This window comes from Beta vulgaris, chromosome 7 (genome assembly GCF_026745355.1).
Source record: "Beta vulgaris subsp. vulgaris cultivar EL10 chromosome 7, EL10.2, whole genome shotgun sequence".
Classification (NCBI taxonomy): Eukaryota; Viridiplantae; Streptophyta; class Magnoliopsida; order Caryophyllales; family Amaranthaceae; genus Beta; species Beta vulgaris.
In genome coordinates, this window is record NC_079208.1 from 105230 (window position 1) to 127853 (window position 22624).

The 22624-nt window shown below is 36.7% G+C and overlaps 3 protein-coding genes across 5 annotated transcripts; all 3 read right to left on the minus strand.

The window, feature by feature from the left end:
• Positions 1–866: 866 nt before the first annotated feature.
• Positions 867–7551, minus strand: LOC104898118 (putative zinc transporter At3g08650). Its single transcript, XM_010685135.4, has 6 exons — positions 7162–7551; positions 6033–6816; positions 3642–3926; positions 2423–2551; positions 2226–2323; positions 867–2044 (listed from the first exon to the last, which is right to left on the minus strand). Exons 2-6 carry the CDS (start codon positions 6495–6497, stop codon positions 1231–1233), a joined length of 1791 nt encoding a protein of 596 aa, XP_010683437.1. The 5' UTR covers positions 6498–6816; positions 7162–7551; the 3' UTR covers positions 867–1230.
• A 545-nt stretch (positions 7552–8096) lies between these two features.
• LOC104898117 (probable LRR receptor-like serine/threonine-protein kinase At1g06840) lies at positions 8097–17620 on the minus strand. Of its 2 annotated transcripts, XM_010685133.4 has the most exons (20): positions 17129–17620; positions 16411–16561; positions 16173–16244; positions 15993–16064; positions 15645–15788; positions 15490–15561; positions 15312–15383; positions 14901–14975; positions 14197–14265; positions 14013–14081; positions 13862–13933; positions 13604–13690; positions 13411–13479; positions 12504–13006; positions 11527–11682; positions 11158–11441; positions 10450–10501; positions 10000–10250; positions 8815–8949; positions 8097–8622 (listed from the first exon to the last, which is right to left on the minus strand). In XM_010685133.4, exons 1-20 carry the CDS (start codon positions 17226–17228, stop codon positions 8281–8283), a joined length of 2847 nt encoding a protein of 948 aa, XP_010683435.1. In that variant the 5' UTR covers positions 17229–17620; the 3' UTR covers positions 8097–8280. The 2 variants fall into 2 exon arrangements, with proteins under 2 accessions (XP_010683435.1, XP_048503864.1); XM_048647907.2 differs by lacking the exons at positions 16173–16244; positions 16411–16561; positions 17129–17620 and having other exon boundaries at positions 15645–15762; positions 15993–16056.
• Positions 17621–17852: 232 nt separating this feature from the next.
• On the minus strand, positions 17853–22345 carry LOC104898119 (transcription factor GTE1-like). Of its 2 annotated transcripts, none has more exons than XM_048647908.2 (8): positions 21157–22345; positions 21024–21072; positions 20581–20661; positions 20145–20342; positions 19747–19821; positions 19572–19630; positions 19273–19423; positions 17853–19178 (listed from the first exon to the last, which is right to left on the minus strand). In XM_048647908.2, exons 2-8 carry the CDS (start codon positions 21045–21047, stop codon positions 18978–18980), a joined length of 789 nt encoding a protein of 262 aa, XP_048503865.1. In that variant the 5' UTR covers positions 21048–21072; positions 21157–22345; the 3' UTR covers positions 17853–18977. The 2 variants fall into 2 exon arrangements, with proteins under 2 accessions (XP_048503865.1, XP_019106212.2); XM_019250667.3 differs by having other exon boundaries at positions 20572–20661; positions 21157–22341.
• Positions 22346–22624: the final 279 nt, after the last annotated feature.

A 22624-nucleotide genomic window follows, 5' to 3' on the forward strand; every position in this document is an offset into this window, starting at 1 on the left:
TTCCCTGCACTACTAGAAAGATCGCAAAGAAAACAAGTTCAAGGGTTGGTTGAGCCAGCAAAAAGCTTCCTCTACCTACTCTTTATTTTTAGGTAAAAACGGAACTTAAGCTTGCTCCTATGACATTACTTAGTGACTAGTACCAGGATTTCGCTCTATATATGGTGTATGGTGTATGGTTGTGAAGTTGTCTTACCAGTTGAAGTGTGTTACCCAACAACAAGGACTAAGTTCATGACGAAGGAAAGGAACGACATGAAAATGTACAACAATTTGGACGTGATAGAAGAGCTAAGGGAAGCTGCGTTAATAAGAACGACGGCTCAACAACAGATCGTCGCCAGAAGTTTCAATAAGAATGTCCAGGGTAAGGTGTTTAAAGTTGGAGATTGAGTGTTGCGAAAAGCAATCCAAAACACAAAAGATCCTAAGGTCCTTACTGTATCGTTGAGGTTGCCGACAAACGTTTGGGGGCAACTATGACACTCACGGTGACCCTATCCCCAGAAATTGGAACACCGCCAACCTTAAACGTTCTTTATTTGAACGATCTTGCAAGTCTCACAAGATCGTCGTTCTTACGCATTTGTCAATTACTTTCCCGTGTGGGGTCTTTCCTTTCATTTTAGCAGGTGAGCGAGATATCGAGTCTACCTCTTACAACTTCCTTTTTTTCTAGGATGATTTTTTCAACAAAGGCCCAAATCTGATTTCAAAACTAAAATATTAACACAAGTATTGAACCGAATTGCAAAAGATTCATAACTACTACTTCCTCCGTTCCAATTTAATTGTAACACTTTTTGTGTGCACAACTCCCTATGCAAAAACTCAAGGAAGTCAAAATATAGCAGCCTTTTGGGACATCTGATAGAAATTGTAGCTGCTTCTATTCAATCGGAGGTTGTGTGATAACCAGCACTAGAACTTCAGAATTCAGTGATAGGTGAGGCAGCAAAAATTAAGCGTTTCAACAAGTAAATATTTTTTCAGCTAAAATAGCTGTCTAAAATTTGCTGTACAATGAACAAATATCTAACAAGTGTATGAATCAGATGTACAGCCTGATGGAGAATTTCTACCACACCCACATCCAAGCCCATGCCCAGACCATCAGCAGATCAGTTACCCTTTTAATACGAATCTTCATATTCACCATGATACTTTGATAAATTTTCCATTATCTATCTGCCGATTGCAGCAACAGGCAATCAGCTACAATCAGCATTATCATCGAACAGCTTCTGGGGCAGAATTGCAATAGGGTGTGTTCAAGCAGACCAACTTTGTGAACATAAGACACACACTAGCAAAACCTATACCAATTATCATACCAAAACTACACTTTTGTCTATCCAACTTCATGGCTCTCGCAACTATGCTGCCAAAAATTGGGAGTAAACCCCCACATGCAATCACCATCAAGTGGTCCAGTCCATAGTAGTCAATCCCAGTTATTATTGCTCCAATAGCCGATAGGGGACCCACCAACCCAATCAGCGTGGCGGCTGCAAGGGACCCATGCCAACTATTTGTAGCCCCAAGAATGCAGCTTGCCACGGCAGCCCCGCGAATTAGCCCATGTAGAGATACGGGAAGCACTATATACTGCCCAATCCCGTATGCTTTTGGTGCTGCAACACCCAGCGCAAGGCCTTCTGTCAAAGCATGGAACGCGATTGCTGTGCAAGATAAAAACGACTGTATTGTTAGGGCACTCAGCGAACAGCCACCAACAGCGAATAAGGAATTTGCTGAGGTCCTCTTTTGTTTAGCCACATTTAAGATGCTGGAAGTTACAACATGTACAATGAAACCTCCCAGGGCAAGCAGCACTAGGAGTGGAAGAAATCCCATTTTTGAATATAAAAGTAGCTGCATGGGACGCCAGGCGCCCAGGACAAAGGCAATTCCACAAGCTAGACCGGTCAAAAGTGCATGCTGTAGGTGCAAAGCAAAAGCAAATGCAACAAGGACAATACCGCCAGCTAGTGGCCCCAAACCAAATAGTAACGAGATGACAAAGCCAGAAACATCTTCTGATCTGCAGGGAAGGAAACAAACAAGCAACCTATGAAAACCTTGGCAATGCACAACAACAAACAATTACGCTTGGTCAATATACTGATTAACTGTTCAAAGCTCTCTCCTTACTCTAAGGACACTCAACAAGGAAACAACCAAAGCTTCAAAAACTTTATAGTAGAATTATTGGAAGTTCTCACTTGTAGTTATTACTGAAATTTTGAAAGATATAGCCCAGTGCTTCCATGAATGCCACAGAGAGTGTAGCTGCTGATGCTACCTGAGATGAGGAAGCTTCCTGTCAATACAACGAGACAAGTAAACGGTCAGCTCCCAATATAACCATCCAGAACATATTGAGATTTCGGAATCCAAGTCAAGAAAGAAAATGTTTAACCTTAAATGCATCCGGAAGAACTTCCGCAATAACCATCCAGATCATACATCCAGCAGCAAAGCCCGTGCAGAAAGGCAAGAATTTGTGAAAAGCATCAGCACATATAAACGCAGGCACCGCCACAAGAGGCTGCAATTCAGACAGATGTTAAAACCAAATGAGTATGCAATTACCATTCAAACAAGATATTAAAAGTCTGTATATTTCACATCCACTTACACAGATCCTGACCCGCTAAGTACCGTTTGCATAAGTTAAAACCACAACCAACAAGCAATACATACCTCTCCGCGGTTCAGGAGGTTGTAAAAGAAAGGATATTGGAAAACAAATCACAATGATGACAAGACATCCTACTCATCAATCATAAGCCAATCTGATCGACAGAAACTCCCAGTACAAAAAGACTATCCAGAATCTGAAGGATAGTAAATTGTACTGTCCCCATTTAATTTAGTTGCAATACTTTGACATTCACTTTGGCCAACAGCCAAACACACAACCTTTAATTATGAAAAAAATTGATATTTTAAAGATACACATTGAGATAGATCCAACACCATCTTTCATACTACTTTTTTTATATATTAGTTAATATGTTTTTTAATCAAGGATACTATATGTACAGTTAAAAACAGTGTTACAGCTAAAAAAAACTAGAGGGAGCATAAAGCTTGAATTCTTGATCCAAGGCAACATCATACTTTACTTAGATCTTATTCTCTTCAACTTTAAATTATTCGGTAGGGGAATCAATTATAATAAGTAGATTCACTTTTAATTACTAAAGACAAATATCAACAATGTGCATATGAGAAAAACACTAGAGAATCAACAAAAAAAAGCTTTAATCAGTAAATAAAAATTACTTTAGTATAAATCAGGTGAACAGAACACGATGCCATGATAACTTCTATATCAATATTAACCTTCGAAACCTAAACCTTTAATTCTAAAACCCCAATCGTTTGCTCAGCTGGATAATAATTAAGAAATTCCTAATCTCCTTGAAGGGAGAGGATGTAACCCTATCTCATTTTTTTTACCAAAACCCAACAATAGAGAGAGGGAAAAAAAGGATAGAGAAATGGAAAAATAAGCTGACGAGGCAACCCGTGATACCTAAAATTTGACAAGCACATCTTCACCCAATACTGTGAAAAATCATTACCAATACCTATTCATCAAGAATAATTACAGCTACAGGATAATAAAATACCTGGGGCAAGGAAGTAAGCACACTCCACAACATTGCATTTTGAGGAGACACCCCCCTTGAAGCAAGCATCATACTTACAGCCAATCCTTCTGGTATATTATGAACAGCAATGGCTAAAGTCACTAGGAGACCCTGAGATAAACCTCTTGAGCCAGCAAATGAGACACCAACACCAGCACCCTCTCCAAAAGCATGTAGAGTCATAATACCAATTACAAGAACAACTTTTGCTGCATCAGCACCTTTGATGTCGAGCATGCTTACCTCACCATACTGATCAAGCACCTGGTTAAAAGAAATTGATAAAGAATTAACAATAAAAACGCCTAATCAATCTTAGATAACCACAATCAGAGTTCCAACTTCCAAATATTGCATCCTCCCCCTTATGATGAACAATTCACAAACTGCTAGGCAAAAGAGATTGTAATGAGTAATAACATTATACTACCTCCGTTTCTTAATAAGTGCAACATTTCCCTTATTTGGAATAGTCACAATAAGTGCAACCAAGCTCAAAATGGTAAAAAAAGTTCAATATTATTACAAATATGCCACCAAAAAGCAAGAGGGACCACAACTTTTTTGTTTCATCACTTGAATTACCCTACTTTATTATGGTCCCAACTTTCTCTCTCTACATTCCTTGGTATTCCCCCACTTTCTCTATGTTGCACTTATTAAAAAACGGAGGAAGTATTTCACTATAACTTGTACTGGAACTAGGAGAAGTAAACACTCACAAAACACAGGAATGTATGCAAATGAATTTCCTTTGCTAAATTAATTTGTCTTTTGAGCAGAAAGAAACACTTGAAGCAATATGTAGATGTCAATGACTCTAACTCTAATTTTGAAAGCTAGCTAAAATGTGATAATGGAGAGCAACTAGAGCCTCCCTCTGCCTGTTTGACACTCTCCAGAATGCATGTACCATTTTCTGCTTTAACATCACATTAAAGGAGAAATCAAAAGGTTAATTGTCCAACTAATCAATTGTGATGGGCAATCTCCTCCAAAGTTTAGTGGGTCACTAGTATCATTCTTCAGTATCTAAGGTTTTGTTTGGTTGGAGTTGGACAGAAAACATTTTGAACTGGAAAATTATTTTCCATGATAAACATTATCCAAGGGAAAACACAATTGAATATTAGTTTTCCTTTGTTTGGTTTCTCACTTAAAAAGTTAGAGAGAAGGAAAATGAAAATGGAGGGGAGATGATGGACATGAGAAGAGAAAGAGAAGGCAAGGAATAGGGAGGAAATGTGGCATTACGAAAATGTTTTCCATCAATAGGAGAACTATTTTCCATCATTAAAAAACTATTTCCCACCATTTATATGCCCTTTAAAGGCAAACAGGGAAAATACCACTTTTCTAGGAAACATATATATTCCTTCGAGCCAAACACTCTCTAAGTGTTTCTAGGTATATGCCTCCATCAGTTACCAGAATCTGCTCATCTGTGAACAAATTGCAAATTAGATCCATCAAACTGAATTAGTGAACAACTTAATACTAGTTAGTACTCTTAGTAATTACTCAATCCATCCCAATTAAAGACCACAATTGTCCTTCCCTACTTACATTCCCACCATATCAATGTCGGGTTTCTTTCGAATTCTTAGTTAAGGTTATCATTAAGGGGGTAGATATGAGAGAGTTTAACGATTAATTTTTACTAATATCAGAAAGTGGCATGTTATTCTAGTCAGCCTTATCAGTATTTTGGCCCATCATTTAGGAATGGACGGAATAGTTTATATACTTTCAACGTTGCCTTCCATCAGAATAAACAATCCCAGATTCGTATTAGTTCCCTGCATCAGAAAACACTGATGCCTAGTCTAGTCTTCTGCATCCGGCCTATAATTTGTTCTTAAAAACAAACAAATAAAGTTGTGATCCCAATATTATGTATGCATTAAATAAACTTTGCCAAGTGATAGCTAAATATTACGATAAACCGACCCCAATTCACACTATACCAAATACCATGTTGTAACTTGTAAGTAAAAGATAGAGAAGCAATTTATTCACAAAAGAAGAGTCACTTAAACCAGATATATTTCTCTCTTCTCTCACTCAATTGAATCAGCTATATCATTCATGCAGATACAAGCAAAACAGAAACATGAAGAGTACAGGCCCTGAAGGTAATTCCAAGTTGACAATATTAGGAAAATCAATGATCAGTACGGATCCCAATCTGTTAAGAAGGTCTAAGCCTCTGAGAAGGTCGAAATGTACCCAGCTTTATCACTATCTAGTTTAAGCCAGACGAGAGGCTGTTTCTGGCTGGTAATGATGGCAATGGATGAGCAGTTTTTTTTATAACTGTAAGGGACTTAAGAAAAATGAAGAATATTAGAGACACGAAATATATCTCACCTTCTTACAGAGGGCAATGAAAATGGCACCTGATAATATCCCAATGACAACCCAACTTCCATGACCATACTCCTGGCCTTCCTGTATAAGGTCAAAGCTGGCAGCAAGCATGACTCCAGCAGCCAATCCACTGCATAATCCCTCCCATTGAGGATCAAGCTCCACAAAAAAGAAAGGAATCGCCCCAAAACCACTGGCAGCGGCCATTGCTAGCGTAAACAATGCAACCGTTGTGACAGAAACTCTGGTGTTTACAGCTTTCCCCTCATTAAGATTGCCAGAAGTGGTCTCTGAACTGAAAACATCTTTTGCGCCAGTGCCTTCCGTAACATCATTTCTAAAGTCCTTCAATGGTGCAACTCTCAACTTCTGATGACTAACCTGTCCAGACTCTGCGGTGACATAAACCCCAAGGGCCACCAAAATAACAACTAGCAAGAGGACCTGCTTCAACATTGACTTCATCCTCGTACAAGTCCTCGAAAATTAAGCTTTATATTCAGAAAATCATGTTATTATGAGGTGAAAACGTCTACAATTTAATCCTAGTAGATAATGAGAGACACAAGTTGAATGAGCCTGATTAGCATTCCATCTTGTTCAAGAAGATAGTAGATGTATGCATGATAATAAGAATGGCATCACCAAAGAGACAAAGAAAATATGGTCCGATCCCAGTCCGCTATCCGACGAAAAGGAATCTGCTTTGGTAGAAAGAATATACGCGCTTCCTGAATCCTGAGATATAGCATATAGCATATAGCAGGCTCCCAATTACAAGAACCTAACAAAGAAAATGAAACATCAATATCACAATTTGCAACACAAAGATATGAATAGCGGCAGCGGTAGATAATGTTGGTAGCAGTTGAATGTAAAAAAAAGTTTAGTGTCTTGAATTAAAAGCAATCATCTTTACGGTTGCAACAACGAATACACACAGAACCCTAATGGCTAATAATAGTATAATTATAAACCCCAATTGGCAATTCATACAGAAGAAAGAGAGATTTAGTGATTGCTGATCAATCCAAATTCTAAAACCCCAGGACAGGACCGGACCCAGAAAAGATAAAGAAGATGTTGAAATTATAAAGATTGCACATTTGAATTTGGATGATGAACTCACCAGTTACCTCAGCTGCAGAAATTACGCGTAGATCAAAAGGAATAAGATTGAGAAGCCCTCATAATTAATTGTACACCAAAGCAAGCAAGCAAACTTGAAGCAATTTAATCACTAATTTAATACAAAGACCAAACCCAGGAAATCCCTATCTTCCCTTATTTGTTTTATAAAAAAGAAGAAGAATTTCATGGACAAAAATGATAAGTGCGCACGTTGTTTTTGTTTTTGTGTGGAAACCCTCTTCCTCCCAAAACCAGCAACTAATAATGAGATTGAGAGAGAATAAAGAAGGAGACAATTAATCTTTTTCTGTATTGCTAAATGGAGTACTTTGTACATTAGCTGACAAAGGAATCTGATTGGATACCTCAACCTCAACCTGTTTCAAAGAGAAAAGGAGATAAATAAGTTGTTTTAGTTGTCGTTTCGTACACTCTCCCGACTCCTTCCTCACTACCATTGACTTCTTTTCTTTTTTTTCCGTTTTTCCATTTTCATCCTGTACAAGTATAACATATTAACATTATAACAATATTTGACTCAGGACCTTCCACGGTTGTCAGCCAATTAAAATCTGCCATAGCAACAAATGCTTCATTCATGCCGTCTTCGCAATGCTGCTGCCCTATTTTTAGATGCCTTTTTCTTTGTGTTGGTGTTTTCATTTATAGATTTTAGAATATCTAGCAAGTCTACTTATAAAATATTCGTAGATTTTTTTTTAATAGTGTTTGCATATATTAATTCACCTTTTAAGACATATATTTTGAATCAATTTAACAATAATTTTACTTTTTTGACGAGCAATCGAGCATGCATAATAATATATATTAGTAACTCAAGTTGTAGCTTGTTGAAGCATCACTAAGAAGTGAGAAGTTACTCTTATTAATTAGGTGTTTGTAGGAGGCGAATGATTTTCGCATTACCTGACATATAGAAGCAAATATTATTTAGTTTCAAAAATTTGAGGGGGTGCTAGAATTTACAATATATACGTAACTAATGGGTGCAAGAATGACACCCGTGATTACAAATTAATTCAATTTATAAAAGATGAACATGAGAGAGGGAGAGAAGAATAATGCAACAACCCAAGTCCTATTTTGTACTAAAGTTCTAGCGTGGCGTAATGGTGGGCATGACTGTAGTGGTTAAATCACTGCCTGATATATCCGATGGCATGCGTGCGAACTTGGAGACATTGGTCAATGACGTAGTGGTGGAGGAACTGCGAGATTGCAGAGATGTGGTATCGGACATAGTCATACTCTCTGGAATCAACTGCAGCACATTTTCGAGCTCCCTCACCACTTCCAACATGCAAGGTCTCATATCTGGTTTATCCTGACAACACCTCACAGCCAGAGCTATGAATTTCTCTACACATTCAGATGGATAGGTTCCCATTCTGCTGTCTATGATCCCAAATAATGACCCTGACTTCTGTGCTGTATTTACCTACCAAATTCAAAATAAAACATTATAAAAACTTGAATGCTGCTGCCAAATCTTAAAAGTACGTTTTCTATTACATGATCACACTTTTACCGATCTACTAGTAAGCAGTAGGTACATAGAAACAGTCGACTTCGCAGGAAGAATTATGTAAGCAAACACATGCAAGCACAAATATATGAGAGTGGAGGTTACCTCGCGGACAAGGTTTTTTCCATGTGATATTGGTGGAACAGCTGTGAGAAGCTCCAGAAATACAACTCCCAGGCTATACACATCGCTCTTATCTGTCAGCTGATGGGTCAAGAAGTATTCTGGGTCAAGGTATCCCTGCAGATGTAATAGTATCATGAAAATACTCAGCAACTGGAAAACAAATTAAAACTTCACTGATATATTCACATTTGATTCCTGTTCCTTACTACTTCCCTCTTCCCCCCTGTTACCAACTCTTAAAACTTTTTCTTAATCATGCAGCAGCTACCATTTAGCCATGGAAACAGAGCAATAAATGAAATTTAGTCAAATAAAAGACAAAATTCGAGTACCAACATCAACATGAGCAACCTTTCTCAGTTTGTTAATGAGTCATGACTGCTGTCAAATGCTTTACATTATTAGAAACAGGATTCACAAAAAAACTAGCAACAGTATATGCAATAAAAGGAGTCGAAGCTGCAGGGTTGTCATATCTTTGTCCATATTTTGCTTTGACCTTTTGACCGTCAAAAAATGTGAAATGATAAGTCAAACTACTCAAAAGACGTGTGATCCTCAAAAGGGGAAATAGAGAATAGAGAGCAGGAACATGGATAGAAAGTACTCTCTAGACTTAAGGTGTGCTGTGTCCACCAAAAGTCTAAAAGGGGTTGATGTGTGCCTTGCAAGAATCAGATTTATTCTAGATCTTAGCCATGATTTTATATTAACTCATATATATATTATTGAGAGAAAACACAAGGTTTACACTTAAGGAAAGCAGTTAAAAACACACAACACAGCTTCATTTCCCGCAAAAGTATTTCAAATATGGATTGTGGCTTCTCAGATCATGCTGATTGTTTCCTGAATTCACTTTACTGACCTTTCTAATGGACTACTTCTAATTTCTAAGTTACATAAAAGCTGTAAAAAGGAACAAAAGTTGAAGGGACTAGGAAAGGCATCACGCCTAAAATGATATAGCAGAGTTCAATACCAAGCAGTGCAACAAAAAGGTCAATCAAGTTTTCTTCCTTTGTGACAAAGCACTGCAGATTCGAGCACACCCCCAGCAATATTATATACCACCATAGGAACGTAGTACTATATTACAATTACTTCTCCATAGGCCCCAATGCAACATGATACAAATAAATAATTTAGTTGAAGTTCACATACAGGTGTTCCCTTCACGATAGTGGATATATGATGAGGTGCACTGCCTTCATCATCCATGACAGGAGCAAGATGTGACAGTCCAAAATCAGCAACTTTTGCAGTTAGATTGGTGTCTAGAAGTATATTGCTGGCTTTAATGTCCCGGTGAAATATCGGCGGGTTTGCTTCTGTATGCAGGTAAGAAATACCCTTGGCTGCACCTAATGCTATCCGCAACCTCATGACAAAGTTGAGGTTCCTCTCACATTTACCTGTCTCATTACATGCAGATTATGGAAATTTAGTACAAAACTCCACCACAGAACAGCAAACATCTATGAACTGTAAACGTAAGATGTAGAAATATGTTGCTCAAATTACAAATTCTGCACTATGCAAGCTACGAGATGAAAATGGAGACAGCATAACAAATTGCCTTATTAAGACGACCACAGTGGCTTGAATTCATACCTGAAAGCCATTCTCTTAAAGTGCCATTTGGCATGAACTCATACACAAGCATCTGCATGTTTTACGAAAAGATAAGTTAGTAGGTATTGAGATTATTTTCCACTAAGGTGTTTCTGACAGAAAGCAAAAAGAAAATTCCCATTTAACCTACCTTGGGTAGTGTTAGCATAGAAGTTAATAGGTAAAAAACTATTCAACGACTAAGTTGCAGAGAGATCAAGAAAGATTGCTTTCCTTCTGCACTACCTTGAGATTCAATTACTCGGAACTAAGAGCTCAACAAACATTTAAATGCTCTCAAATCCTAGCAGAAATTACTTAAGGGAGAGTAGTACTCTCAGAGCACATATAAAAATATCAAACGAAATATAAAATAGGAAGAGGAAGTTTCTTGGGAAGTAGAAACACCTAACATTGTGTAAAAAAAAGTTAGAAATTGCATTTCCCACTTCCCCCAAACAGCAGGAAGTTGCTTATCTTGTCACCCGTAGGTAAGTGAACTTCACCATGGGAAATTCTACTTCATCTGGTCAACCATACAATTTTGGCACTTCCCAGGAAATTATACACCACAAGAAGTACAAAGTTTTGGGGAAGTGTAAATCTTTACATAATCCTACCAAACGATTGCTCAATCTAAATTCAAATTTGGTACTATTCAAAAATCTAGACAAAAGGGACCTAAAGGGTCACTAGAGAATTTATTACCTGTTCACCATCTTCACCACAATATCCAATCAACGATACCAGGTTGCGGTGATGTAACCTTGATAAGTGTTGTATTTCTGTCAGAAATTCACGTTTTCCTTGCAGTGATCCTTCCTCTGCACGCTTAACAGCCACAACTGTGCCATTGGACAACCTGCCTCTGTAAACTTTTCCATATCCTCCTCGACCAACTTGAGCTGAGCAGTTAAAATTACTGGTGGCTTGTGTCAATTCTCGGAACGTGAACTCTTTGACACCATCAATTTTGATGGATATCTTTGAGGCTGCGTTTTATCACTAACTTTCAGCACATAAACCTCCAAAAGAAGCTTTTATAGAAATCGCTAGTGGAATTTACAACGAACTTACACAAATTCTTTCTTGACAACTGTCGACTTCTGTTTTTCTTTCTCATAATGAGAACTGTGGCGAGCACAGATGCAATAACAGCAGAAATAATCGCCCCTACTAAAATGCCAGCCAAAACACTCTTGCTTATGCCACTCTTCACAATGCCATGATTCACTACAACAAACAAAAAATTCGCGAGGGTCCAATTTTTGAGATGGAAGTGATCATTATATCTTTAACAGATTTAAGTTGTAAAAGAGTACCAAGCAAGGTAAAGTATGTCAACAAAATATATTAATAATAATAATTGACTAGCATCTGAAATAAATCAAAAAAAGTAATCTCTTATTTGCGGTCACAAAATCAATTTGAGTATGATTCCTTGCATTTTATGAATCATAAAACATTTTTCAGGCAAACTAGAGATCCCAAATAAGCGTACAAGATAAAACCTCAGACTCATATAATTAAAACTTAATACTTCCTCGGATCTAAAATAAATGAAACACTTACATTTTAGACTGACATTTACTTCTTTTTATCTCTCTCTTCATCACATGAGTCCCTCTTTTATTTCTCTCCATCTCTTTCCTCTCCTTTATCCCCGTGCCTTCCCCCACGTCTCATTCATTTTAGAATGGAGAAAGTATTCCATTAGTATAATTTGCTCATTTGCTGTGAGCAATAAATCATGCTCTTCAAACAATCATTCTTTTCATGAGAAGATACTTCTTACATCATCACTGACAAGTGACAAAACATCCCCAATATTTATCAAAATCAATTAATTAGCTTATTCAACCACCATAGTCAAATAACCAATGTATTACGTACAATAATAAACCAATTATTTCCAAAATTTCTTTTTTTCTGAAAATATATCCAAGAGAAGTAATATATCTTACACTAGATAAAACCCTAATCAGCATGATCAGAAGAGTATAACAGTAAAACAAAACTCTATTTCCAGAATAGATACAATTTTGAATACATACCAGAGCCATAAGGTCCCAGAAGTGTGAAGTTCAGAAGTTCATATGGCCCAAATATATCACTGCCAGAAAAGTTCCATGTTGTGTATATATGTCTAATCTTGCGAACCTCACTTTCATTGAAAAAATGGTCACTGCTAACATCTGGGAAGAGTTTCAGATACATCCGCAGACGCCTTTCTTCCCATGCATATGAATCAATGAAGAGCTGATATCGGTCCATTTTCAAGGTATGGGTGATGTAAGACACAAAGGCAGCTCTATAAGGAGGGAAATAAGTAAAACTCGGACTCTTGAGTCTGTATCCTATCCTGATAGGAGCTGCGCAAAAGCATGTTGGAGCTTCAGGAACAGGTTCGTAATACTGGTCAACAGGACATGCTGTAATAGGACAAGGTATCGGGGTTGATGGGCCATCAAAAGTTCCATTTCCACCTGTATCAGAATCACAGAAAGGGTGTATGTTCTGTATAACTGCTTGGTTGCATACAGGATTCCCCCGAAGCCTGGAGAGGAACTTATATTATAAGAATTTAACTTGCTGTAACATTTCTTGTTCTCAGAAGTCAGAAATTAACATGGAAATACATGAAGGTACAACTTCAAAATCAATCAACTAAAGCACATGATGATTATAAGCACTCCTGTGGGGAGAAAATATAGCCAATGTTTCATCCTAGACATGTCTGAGTATAGGATCTTAAAGCAAACAATAGAAAAAGACAAAACTTGTTCCCTTCAATTTGTCCGTTTATTCGACAGCAGTTGAACAAGAGAACAGGAGATAAACTAAAATGAAAATCACAATACAGCTAAATATTCAAGCACGTTGCAAAAGAGGAACATGAATCCACATATTGACAAATCTATATACCTAACAATTGAAAATCATCAAACAAGGCGCACATACCTTAAGGTTACATTCTGTGGAGGATTCAGATCCCCAGAGATGCCAGAAAGCAGATTGTACCGAACATCACTGAATTTCAAAAAGAAAATCGAGAAATTTATGCTATACATCTTCATTAAAGACAGAGAAACCACAAGTGAAGATTGGGTTCAGGTTTAAGTAATGCATTTCAGATTTAAGGTTGAAGCCTTACACTAAAAGTCTAGCACTAGCGTTGAAAGACTTGTTGTGCCAAATGCCAGCAGGGATGGAGCCATTTATAAAATTGTTTTCGATCGACCTGCAAAGACAATAGCACTTACCGTACTCAATTCAAATTCATGAACCTCTCAATTAATGAAGTGCATACTATATCAGCAAAATAGATGACATATCACATTGTAATTACTCATTCAGAAGAGCCAGCAACTATCATTTAGACAACAGGCCAAGGGATTATATCGAAACTCACAACATTTGTAGAGCTGGAAGAAGAGCAAAACTTTCAGGAATTGATCCACTCAGATTATTATGTGAAAACTCACTGCAAAAGGAGAACGCAAAAATAATCAAATTGTGTCCCTGAGATATGGTTTTACAAATTAAATTACTTATTCACATACATTGTGGTGACGTTATCTGAAAGCTTGCTTGCAGGAATTGGTCCCGTGAAATTGTTCCAACTTAAGTCTCTAAGATCACATTGAAAAAGAAAAGGTCAATTGATTTACATGGTAAAGAAAATTAAACTACATTGACAGTTGCCTAATCGGGTAAGCACAGCAGAAGAACCAAATTATAACTTACATAAAGCCAAGATATGGAATATGGCTAAGATCAGGCAATGCTCCGACCAAGCTACAGTTTCTTAGACTTCTGTTGATCAGACAAAAAAGCATGACGGATCTTCTAGAGTTAAAATATCCAAGAATCAGCAGATACCCAAATAAATGCTTATATTGAGTTCCGTTTTCTTATGTGTTTAAGCACCATAAGCATGTTGAGAGAAATCCAAGATAGAAAATGTAGTAAAAAATTCTCTCGTGTACTAAGACATTATAGGAAATACTAATTAAATTCACTTCAATTTACCAGACGCTAAATTGCAAGCATGAAAGACAAATTAAAACAGTAGGCTTTGTATTGATTATCTAGATAGGCGGTATCTACAATTCAAAGTGAATGATAGAAGAAAATAGATTAACAAAATACAACCTGGACAGCAATTTAGTTTAACTGTCCAGATAGCTGCACAAATGAGAAAGTCGATTGCAGACATCCACCACTTTTAGCCTTTGGGCATTGGCAAAGAAAAGTGTTCATTTTGCTCTAGGATAATCCTCAATAAATGTAGCTGGTGACAGGTGAGAGTTTTTGTACTTTTTGCCCACAACAACGTGCACAGCATAAAGAGCAAGCACATAATTCTATATAGTCATCATGATGGGCACAGACGCACAGTATTAAGCGAAAACACAGCATAGAGTATGCCAAGACTGAAATGTACTTACAACTTTATCAATCTGGACAGATTTTGATATGATTCCGGAATCTCGGCACCAACAAATTGATTGTTGTCGAGTTGGCTGCAAATATCATTGGATAACAACCTTAGCTCAAAAAGACAATCACAAAGTAATTCCAACAGCCAAATCCACACACTAAGAAGCAGACGATGTAATGCCATGAGCAAGTATGATAATCCATTGATGACTTAAAGAAGTAAGTGATGTAAGATCATAAATGTGAATAAGAGCTTGATCAAGGTTGTATAAACCTGAAGAGAAACGCAGCTCAACAATGGGCTCAAATTCAACAATGAACAGTGAAACATGTGACAAACAACAATAACAAATAGGTGTTATCACAAGATCTTAAGGGACAAACTCAGAATCTGCAAGATCAGAGCAGAGACAACATACATGATCTCCAAATACGCTAAAGCTGAGTACTCAGAAGGAAGTTCTCCAGACAAGTTATTGTTATCCAACAGCCTGCAGAAAGGACAAAGCTTCCCGAGATTTAGAAACTTTTGGAGCACAGAAAATATTGAGAAATATACATCTTTTCACTCTAGAAGCATCTAATATATCTACTCACAAGTGAACAAGTTTTGGTAATCGGGAAAACTCAGGAGGAAGCTGCCCACTTAACGAGTTATTGTTCAAATGGCTGCAAATACAAACATGATCTTTTAGAAGTAATAACTAACTATAGGCATATACAAAGCTGAATCAAGTAGAAAGCTGACTTACAAGTGTTTAACATTGATCATGTTGGCAAAGGATTTGGGTACTGTACCAGATAGATTATTCTCATCCAGTTGCAGTCTGTCCAGATTCACCAGAAAGCCAAGTTCATCAGGAAGAGGACCTGAAAATTGGTTTCCATTCAAAAGCCTGGATCACAGAAATAATACATTGTTATGGAAAATAAAAGTTATTGGAGCATAGGTTATATATACAACATTCCAACAGAAAATGACATTGCTTAGTAATCCAGGATTCAGGAAGCAAGATCAAAATTATTATTCATATGCTACGTTTTGGCTATAATAAGAATAGAAAAAGGCTAAAAAAAGTAAATTCAAAATTTGAGCTTACAGTAGCTTCAAAGATGACAGATTCCCTATCTCCTTTGGAATGTGACCAGTCAATTGATTCCACATGAGATCTCTTCAAAAAGACCAAGAAAGAAGCCACCACGAGTACGCAGGCGTCAGCATAGGCAAAGAGTACTTGATCAAAAATTAATTAAGTAAACGATTAATGAACAACACTCACAGTATCTCAAGGTGAGAAAAGTTGCCAACCTCAGGTGCCAAAGTTCCTGAGAGATTCATGTTGAGCAGTTGACTGAATCATGTTATCGGAGAGAAGTAGTAAGAAAACAAAAGATTGAATGATAGGGTGTTGGTAAGAACTAGGTAATTAGCATTAGAAAAGTGTGAAATTAAGCATTAACAAAACAAAAAAGTGGCAGTAGAAGAGAAGAGATTGAGGAAGAAGGAAAGGCACTTGCATCTCTCGAACATGGAAGTATCCATCAGAACCAAGTTTATGAAAACAAAGAACACCATTCCAGTGAGAAGTGCACGGATCGTCCTTATTCCAGTTATCGAGGTGCTTCTTAGGATCAACCAATTTGCTCTTCACGGACTGCAATGCCGCGACTGCATAGCATACAGCATCAAATTATAATAAGAAATTTATTATATTAGATGGAAATCGATTGGCTGCGAATGGCACAACCTCGTAACAAATAAGGGGATCCCAATTCCCAACCCAATTTCTCATATAGACACATAAATACAAGTTTCAGACAGTAGGAAAATTACACAAAAGCCAGACTTGGGGGTCCATGACTTGAGAATAGAAACCCAAAGTGTACAGTTGGGAGGTTGGAACTCCACCTCACTTAATCCACATCTTAATGAGCATAATAATATGAAGAAGCAAGCAATTTTGTTTATCAAAATAGAAAAACATGATTATATGGGGGAACCTTAAAAAAAATAGTGGGTGATCCAGCAGCAGGTATAAGCAGTTATTTACTATTCATAATTGAAGAAGAATTAGGAGAAACTAACACGAAAACCAAAAAAAAAAAAAAAAAATTGGTAAAATGAAATGAAAGAGCAAAAGGAAATGAAGTTGATGAGATGAAAAAGAGTAAGATTAAAGATGGCAGACGATATAGTAGCAAGTAGCAAGCAGTAAAAAAAAAAAAAAAAAAGTACCTTCAAAAGGATGAGTAAATTGTGCAGATGCGTGAAAGACGAAGGAGCAGAAGATGAAGATGAAGATAAAGATAGTAATCCAACTTCCACAAAATCTCATATCGACGACGACGACAAGCAAAAATAATCAAGTGAGCAATAATATTACAGCTTCCTCTTCTCAATTCTGGTAGTGAAGCTACAGCTACAGCTACAGCTACAAAGACAGCTACAGTATGAAATCTCAATGAGAAATTAAGACGGCGTCATCAAATCCCACTATATCTAATATCTAATATTGCAGCCACTTTGTTATTTTATTATTATATTCTCTCTCATAAGGTAAACACCAGAGACCAGACCAGATCATGAATTATTTGGTTTAGTGTTCCCACTCTAATTCATCATAACTTAGAACTGGTCGTGTTCTACTACTAATACTAATATACTATACGAAAGAAACAGAAACAGAAACAGAAACAGAGAAGATAGAGAAACAAGTTTGAAGATGTTAGGTGAGAACACTTTGTTTGCGTATAAAGTTGGGAGCTAAAGTTACCTTCATTTTTGTATTGTAACTTGTAAGTGGATTAGTCAGAATTCCAACGCTACTAATCATTTTTAATTAATGATACTAGTTCAACATCAAACACATTGATTTTATTAACTGCTACCAATAACTAATAATATAATATTATCTGGATTGGACGGCAACATATACAATTATTTTGATTATGATATACAGTTAATTCCTTTCGTCGGCAGTTGGTCCGCACCCTCCAGGCTGCACCATGCAAGGTAGAGAGTACTACAAATACAAGTACACAGTGCTCACTAGAGAGAATTAACTCCTATTCTGACTCAGTCCAACTGTATGATGTCTTCCTTGTTCCAAATTCATCTGCTTATTCTTATTCTTTTTTTTTTTTTTTTTTGAATAGTGCTTATTCTTATTCTTATTCTTCTTATCCTGCATCTTTTATCCTTTTCCGTACCCAGCCACCACATATGAACGCCACCCTCTTCTTTCTTTTTACCAAAACTACTACGTCGTCAATGCACCATCTGTACTCTCTTTCTTTCTTCTTTATGGGACGTTTACCAATTACAGGTATCTTTGCATTCATACATAAATGTTTATTACCCATTATTTCCTGCTCATATGTTCTCTGTGCAACTACTATGTCCTCCATCTATATCATATCATATCATTAATGATAACACTACACAATGATACTTCCCATACTGAAACAAGGAAAACACATCATTTCAACCATATCCAAGAGTCAGCAGACAGTATCAAAACAGAAAATATCTTTTCTCTCTTTATTGTGCTTCCTTTACGGCCAACATTCGAGAAAATGAGAGCCTCCAAATTAAGTTTATATGTATCAATTGTTATAGTAAGTATGTGTAAAGTTACATTTGTTTTAGTAGTTAAGGAATTAGTTTGTATTGTTGGCATTTGTGTAACTTTGACAACATATCTATACTAATATATTAAAAGGTGTTCCTAAGCAATGAACTATGCCACGTGGCGCTTTTACTTTATATAAACACATATAATAAAAAAAAAAATTGAAAACACATATTACAAATTTTATCCCATAACCTCAAGCTTATACATTGGTGTTATATTTATGAAGTACTAAATGAAAATTATAATTACCTATATAGACCTAAAAACTAATTGTTAGTAAATAGTAGTTCATGTTTACCATTGTGGAAGGACGGAATTCCATCTATATTCTATGCATTCTCAAATCATACCACTGCCACATCTCATCAAAACGATCCAACTTTATTAATAACTATCATTCCATTTACATGATTGAGCCAACCTTCCTCATCTTTGCCTTCACAACTGGTCTCACAAGGCATCTAGAGACCCTCTTTTTCGCTTGCAGTTGGACTTCCAATGCTTTGAAGTGTTTGCAGCCGTATCATCCTTCTTCTCGTCATTCTTGTCACCACCAGTGCTCGCTGATTGCTTGCCTCGATCTTCATCTCGTCCTTGAACTTGCAATATCTCAAAAACAAAGTACTTCAACCTCCATAGAGTAGATTCGCTCTACAAAGTTGCATACATATGTGACCATCAATTACATGGAATCCAAATGCGCACTCTTGCATCATAACTCAACATGAGTCTCTCTATCAATTACCTGAGCATCTAGGTCAAGGTCCACCTCTTCTGCAATTGCTTGGAAATTTGGATTTCCTTCAGCAACAATCTCCAGAGCTTTCTTTAGATCCTTTGCAGATAGCTTTGTCAGAGCTCTTCCTAGTTCTTTTTTCTCCGGCGTTGACATTCTCCTAAAATACCACGTAATCTTCTCACCAATAAATCAATTCAGACAAGGATATCAAAGTCAACATAGTCATGATGGCTACTGCCAACATTTCAACTCTGAACAGATGAGATGGAGCACCACAAAATACAAGTTCATTTTTTTTGACAAACCTGCACCTTCGGAGCACAACTTTTCTAAGTTCTTTTAGATACACATCAACCTTGTAAAGCTGCAAAAGGAAAGGGGAAAGGAAGAAAACGCACCATATTAACATGTTAAGTATCATATTTTGTGTTCATCCTGTACACGCTTGCAGGTGACAGACAAGTACATAGAATTCCCCACCTTGTTGCTTACTTCCTTTGCCATCTGAGCATGATAAGCCTGCTTCAAACCTCTCTCTTCTTCTCTTATTTTATCCTGTACTAGCAAACATGGAAACACATTTACCATTTAATATGATTGTATTAAAACAACTTAAATCAGCTACACCTTTCCTCTTAGTAATCTAGAAAGAAAAGAAAGAACGGTTCATAAGGCATAGTATTTGTAATACTGTGCAAGTGACCCAGACCAAGGTACTTAATATATACCAAAAGAAAGGAATGGTAGGCAAGAAAAACCACCAGAGAAAAAGCAAAAACATTAACATCAATGAAATACCGCACACAACAATGAATACTCTTGTAGATTTTAGGGTTGAAGGTATACACTCAAAGTTTCTTAAATAAGTTAACAGATACCTTATTCAAGATTGTGTCAAACTGGTTCACAAGGTCGTCCATTCTCTTAGAAGCAGCTTTGCCATCTTGCTGATTTTGGCTGCGCGTAGCAGGTCGGCCTTTATCTTTTATCCTCACTGAATTGTTTTTAACGTCTATAAGTTTATTTTTACAATTGCTGGAGTAGAACTGTTCAATCTCTTGTATTTGTTGCTCTAACTGCAGGTGATTCCAAATCATTTGATGCCACATATAAGATGAAAGATATTGCATGCAAGATAGAAAAACAAATTCCAAAAAAACATAGAAGGAAAGACCATCCTTTAATCTGAGCATAAAGTAAAAGAGGCTCAAAAAAATCATGCAAACCAATGACAATCAACTAATGAAGCATCACTTAAGACAAAGCAATATCAAAATGAAGTTCAATATACGAAAAGCGGTAAACCTCAGTTACTTGATGCGATGCCTCATTCATACAACGCTTAAAACTTTCCAGTTCATCATCGTTTTGTACTCTTTCCACATTTGCAGGCTCCTGCGAGCGATCAAGATGCAAGTTACATGTATAAAGGAGACTGAAAATGTAACAATCAGAGTAATGTGAAGAAAACCATTTTCCTCCCCTCTCTCGTTCCCAATCTTTCCATTTTTTCTCTTAGCTTAATAGTTTTCCATCAAACTAAACAAAGGAAAAATAATGTTGATCCCTTTTCCAAAGAAAAAAGCATTTCATAAATCAAACGGATACAAGTAATCTTTCTACAAGAAATTGGTATAGTATAACCAGATTGGAGCATGGTAATCAAAACTCACCATTATGATTCTAAACATTAAAACCCAACGGAAAAAGAGGGGAAATTGTTGTAAATTTCTAGAAAAAGAAGATAAAAATAATACCTTGAAATCAGGGAGGGGCTCCATCACCTTGATGGCAGAGGATGAAAAACTGAAGAAAACTATAAAGGGTGAGTTTGAAGACAATTATTATTATGAAGGAAGAAAACAAGTTAAGGAATAAGGATTGCATTACAATTGTGTATTCAGTCGGCGAAAGCGTTTGCTCTTCTATGAATGATCACACTCTTCTGAAGAAATCTCAGACTACCACCAATCCACCATCATATATTCATATGCATAGCCTTTCTTTCTTCTCTTTTTTTTTTTAATAAATCTACTTCGCATATGAAACGGAAATACGGAATGATAGGATTACTTGAGATTTTTGGGTAAATTTCACCAAGTACAATTGAAACGAAGTTGAGTTTAATTTGGAGAAATTGAAGTGCAAACTAAGCTAAACTCAATTAAAATTGAACTTAAACAAACTGAAAATAACTCCTAAAAAATAGGACCTAACTTTTAAAACAACTTAGATGAATAATGAATGCCACCAAATTAGGACTTTTAGAAAGTAAAGAAAGGTGTTAAAGTTGAGTTTAACAGTTAATGACTCAGAGTAAGTTATATATTGACATTTACATTACCAATTACATGCATGTAGAGGTGGCCAACTGGCCATTGGGCAGACCCAATTGGACCCAGCCCATCAACAGATTAACTCGGTCTGGACCATGCCAACACCGGTTCAGAAGCGTCCCAGAACAATCCAAAAGATATGGCTAGAGTGGGTCGAGTGGTGGAGGAAGAGAATCGAACCGAACCGCCATGGAACCGCGGTTTGAATTCCCGCCCTTTGAACAACCTGTTTTCCTAAGGAGAGAGTGAGAGAGAGAAGGGGAAGCTTTGAACCGTTGCTCTGGCCCTGAATCCAACCGAACCAGCCCGTTCATTGAACCGCATTGTAACGGGTTCAGGGTTTAACATTTGCTAGCCATGAACCCGAACCAGACAACTAACCGACCCATGGTTGCCTGAATCGACCCGGAACGGACCGTGGCCACCTTTATGGCTCTATATTCATGTATAATAAGCCTTTTTTTTTTTTGCTAATAGTCTTGATATACACCCAAATCTAAGTTTGCCCAAAACACATAAAGATTTATAATGAGTTGTACTATGAAAATTTGTACTTAGATTTTTACAAATGAAAAAAACTTGAAGACTATTATGAAATTTAGTTAAATGCAAATTAAAAATTATGAAATTTAGTTTTTTTTAAAAAAAAGAATAGAAGGGCTTTTTTTATATGGGTATAGAAGTTGTCATTCAATTCGTAAAATTGGCATTTGCATATCGTTACTTGGTGTCTAATTTTTATTATTCTTAAGGAGAAATAACATTAACACTTTATTCACGAGGGGAAATCTAATGTATCATTTACGATAATGATCTATTAAAAAAAAATATTACGAAGATAAATATTAAAAGAAGAATCATTTAAATGACCAACATTAGCTTTCCAGAGTCTATGACTCAATTGCCTTCCGTAAGTGTGATTGATGCTCCACCTTGTGAAAAACAGCGACAAGATGTGTATGTCTTCAATAATATTTGGTGGCTAATTGTTTTTCCTTTATAAGAATAAATCTTTTGTGATC